The sequence below is a fragment of the Poecilia formosa genome, unplaced genomic scaffold, assembly GCF_000485575.1.
Source record: "Poecilia formosa unplaced genomic scaffold, Poecilia_formosa-5.1.2 Scaffold67, whole genome shotgun sequence".
In the NCBI taxonomy this organism is placed as follows: Eukaryota; Metazoa; Chordata; class Actinopteri; order Cyprinodontiformes; family Poeciliidae; genus Poecilia; species Poecilia formosa.
This window is the reverse complement of record NW_006800006.1, coordinates 803,249-807,034: the sequence shown is the minus strand read 5'-3', so window position 1 is coordinate 807,034 and position 3,786 is coordinate 803,249. Positions and strand designations below refer to the sequence as shown.

Below are 3,786 nucleotides of genomic sequence, written 5' to 3'. Positions count from 1 at the left end.
ACACACACACACACACACACACACACACACACACACACACACACACACACACGCCCACACACACACACACACACCAGTCTTGAGATGATGGGTGTTTTTTATAAAACCAGAATTTTCCAAACAAAACATTCTTCTCTTCCTCCTCAACTACAGGCATCAGGTACAGACTCCAAGCTGGTGATGTGCGGCCTGACCTCCATCGGCCACGCCATCGCAGACACAGAGGACAGGGGCTTACTCAGCATCTGCGGCTTTGACCTCGGAGCGTTCAGCGTCATCCGGAACCTCGCTCTCGACCTTATCTGACCTGACCCGACCCCATCCAATCCAACAAAATCCGAGTTTCAGACACGCAGTGTTCTGGAGTAACTAATCTCCCTCTCAAAGGAAAAAAGAAAGAAAGAAAGAAAGAAAAAAAAATACTGACACTTACAATTCCAAATTTTTGTATTCCGTTCTGACAAAGCGTCCAGCAGGCTGGACGGTTCTCCAGCGGCGTCACAAGGTGCCGATACAGGGTATGGTTCGTGTGGCGCGACTACGCAGCAGGCCAGTTCTGGTTCTGGTTCTGGTTCTGGTTCTGGGTAAGACACTAACATCTCTCATTTCCAGCCAGAAGATGAAGTCATAACGTTGGGTTATTTTAAGGTGGTTTCTTGTAGTTTTTTTTATTACTCTGGTAGCAGGCTTGAGGTAAAGTAGGTGAATTCTGAAGCTGGAACTAATTTTATGTAGTATGTTTATAAATTATTAACCGATCTGTGGAAATGAAGATGAGAGGACAAGAGGAACCACCAAAAAGTCCACAGGATAACTCTGTTCTGTGTAATTTTTATGATTTATTTAGTTTTTATTTGAATACTAACACTAGTTTCATTTTAGAATGTTTTAGATTTATTCCTGTTTAGCCTCTCGATCACTTTTGTTATATCAGAGTAGTCTCTCTCTCTCTGTCGATCTACTGTCCTGATTAAAAGTTTACATCCACTCATCAGGCACATAAATGCCACAATAATTTAGAGCTTTTATTGTTTTATTTCAATCTGTTGGAATGACTGTGTTTATAAAAACAACAATTAAGTGCACAAGTTTGAATGTAACGCGGATTATCTTTAATCCACATGGTCCGTAGCACATATAATCTGCATTTACAAACAAATATTACTGGTTGCTTTTTTTCCCTTGGTCTCTGTAATTTTGATGCGATGTGGATTAGGAAAAAAAAATCACAATATTCACATTTTATTTAAACTTAACGATCCAGTTCTTGTTTTAAACATCTCCTGACAACATGCTGTATAATCAATCCACTCTGGAAAAAACAATGGTTTAAACGCATCGATGAAACACTAAAGTTGAAGATATTCAAACCTGTGATGGTGGATGTCAAGTTCCGACTGGCACTGTACGTCAGGGTGTTCCCTTTGAAATGGGATAACCTGTTTTTTTTTGGAGGACTGTTTTGGGGTTTTTTTTGTTTTGTTTTGTTTTTTTCTGAGCAACAAAATTATGCAAATGTCAAGGACTTCAACAGATTTTGGTGAAAGTTGAGATAAATTGGCTCAGTTTCTCGTTTTAGTCAAAAATCTATGCATCGCCATTCGGTAGGGCTGCACTGATTGCAGGTTTCTGGCCGATCAACCAATATTTATAAAGCCTGATTCCAGTTTTGACTGTTTGTTTGTTTGTTTGTTTTTTTGTTTGTTTTTTTGTTTGTTTTTTTGTCTAAAAGTTGGCAAAATATAGTGTAAAAATCACTTAAGTTGGCAACAGCTTGGTGACTGCTGTTTACCCCGCATGTTCCGATGTGACCTTGTGGGCGGGTCAGTCCGGTCTCACTATAGAACAAAACGGGACAGTGGTTCGTTTTCACGTCTTAACAGATGAAATCAGGTAGATGAAATCAGTTTCAGGTACAAGTATCGGCCGATCGCCTAAAATGAAGTTAACTTGGGCCGATTTCTTGGTGCACCCCTACAACTAGAACAGTACTGCATCATGTTAAGATTAATTGTAGCTGGGTAAGAAGAACTGTTCACCATGACTGATTCTGCTAAAGTTGCACTGCTGTATCTTTAATTTATTTGCAAAAACTAACAACTGCAACTATTGTGGAATGAATCAAATCGAATATACCTTTTGAAGTCATGAAATTGTTTAGATTTAAGCAATCCGATTTCTATTTCACCATTAACTGATCCCACCATGCTCACTGTGTCGGTAGCAGAAGCATTCAAACTGTAGTAATTACAGACGTCGCTCACTAAACTCGTCAATCATCCCGGTGTGGTCGGCTGTATAACACGATTCTCAACCCTTGAACTGTCAAGGCAATATTTACTTTCTTTCCATATAGACTTAACCTGTAAAAGTCTGACGTAACTGTTCCATAACTACTGTCGCTACGGCATCTGTAGTCTTCACAGGAGAGAGTAGAATTGAGGTGGTGTTGTTCACGAGAGTTTCTCCACTGTGGTTCACTTCTTTTCCCGCCATTTTGTCTGTTATTTGACTTGTTACATGAGCATTTTGATTGTAGTGGCAACGTAATCCCATCCCTAATAAACATTTATGCTGCTCTTGAAACCCTGTGTTCATGTCTGATGAATCTCTGCCGTAAAGAGTTGCCAACTTTTGAGAGGAGCTGTGAAGTAAGACGGTGGAAGTTGATATTTAGCGAAATTTAAAGATGTTACTGAATGAAGAGAACAAAGTGGCTGAGTTAAGAATTGGTTGCTCTTGCTCTTAGGCCATGATTTGGAACTGGAAAATGGTTTATTTCAGAGGTAAAGACAACCAAAAGGACGAGGCACCTGGCACAAGCGGACAAAATGATCTTCCTGCGTACAGTGACTCAATTCCTTAGAAATACGATGAGGAACTTCCTCACCCAGAGAAAGCCTTGCACTGCAGGTGCTTCTACAATCCATAGAGATAAATCAGTTGAGATGATTCTGGCACCTGGTCAGGATGTCTCCTGGACACCTCATTTTGGTGGTTTTGGTCATATCAATTTCCAAGGGAGCAGACCCAAAAGACATGGGAGGGCATATACCCTTTGTAATCCTCTATTAACCCCCAAATCCCACTGACTTGATCTGGGATAAGCTAAAGACAAGAAATGGTTGAGAGCGAGTGAAGCAATGCTTTTAAGACACTAAGACCAATTGGTAGGGAACATATCTACCATTTGAAATCCTCTTGGGATTCCTCAAGGTACAAAGTGTCCTCTAAGCGATTCATCAGTGACTGTGCTGGTACAAATAATGACATCAGCATGTAATATTTGAATGGAACAGGCATGACTTAAATTAAAACAGCCCAACCAGATATATTTAGATCATCCAGAGCATCCCGACCAGATGAATCACTGTATGATCCAGAGGCAGGACTCCCTCACACTGCAAGCACTTGCAGAGTGATCATGACCTCAGAGAGAATTGCCTATGTCCCACTGTGCTTTCTTTGTCACAAACAGCACTGTGTATGAGAACTTTGGTTTGAGTGAAGATACTTTAATGTGTGGAGTGAGATATATGTGAACAAAGTGAGAAATAAAGAAGCTTGATTCTCAATTCAGAAAAGTGGAAGTTGGAAATTTTGCGTTTAGATGCATATCTCGGATAAACCTATGCGCTTCCAGGTTGTAATTAAATTAGAAAAACATAGTTTATATCCAAATGCATCTGCATTTAGATTTTGCGTCATTAGTAGCTTGTGGGAAGCCTACCTGGCTCGTAAAAAATATGTATATTTTGGATCAGGCAACTTGCGAGGCCGCTTGAT

The 3,786-nt window shown here is 40.2% G+C and overlaps 1 protein-coding gene across 1 annotated transcript in view; it reads left to right on the top strand.

The window, feature by feature from the left end:
- Positions 1–2,586, top strand: part of ro60 (Ro60, Y RNA binding protein) — a 10,076-nt gene extending 7,490 nt beyond the window's left edge. The window contains exon 9 of the mRNA XM_007554880.2: positions 154–2,586. Coding sequence (XP_007554942.2) covers positions 154–306 — 153 coding nt within the window. The 3' untranslated portion in view covers positions 307–2,586. The remainder of the gene's footprint in view (positions 1–153) is intronic.
- The last annotated feature ends 1,200 nt before the right edge of the window (positions 2,587–3,786 follow it).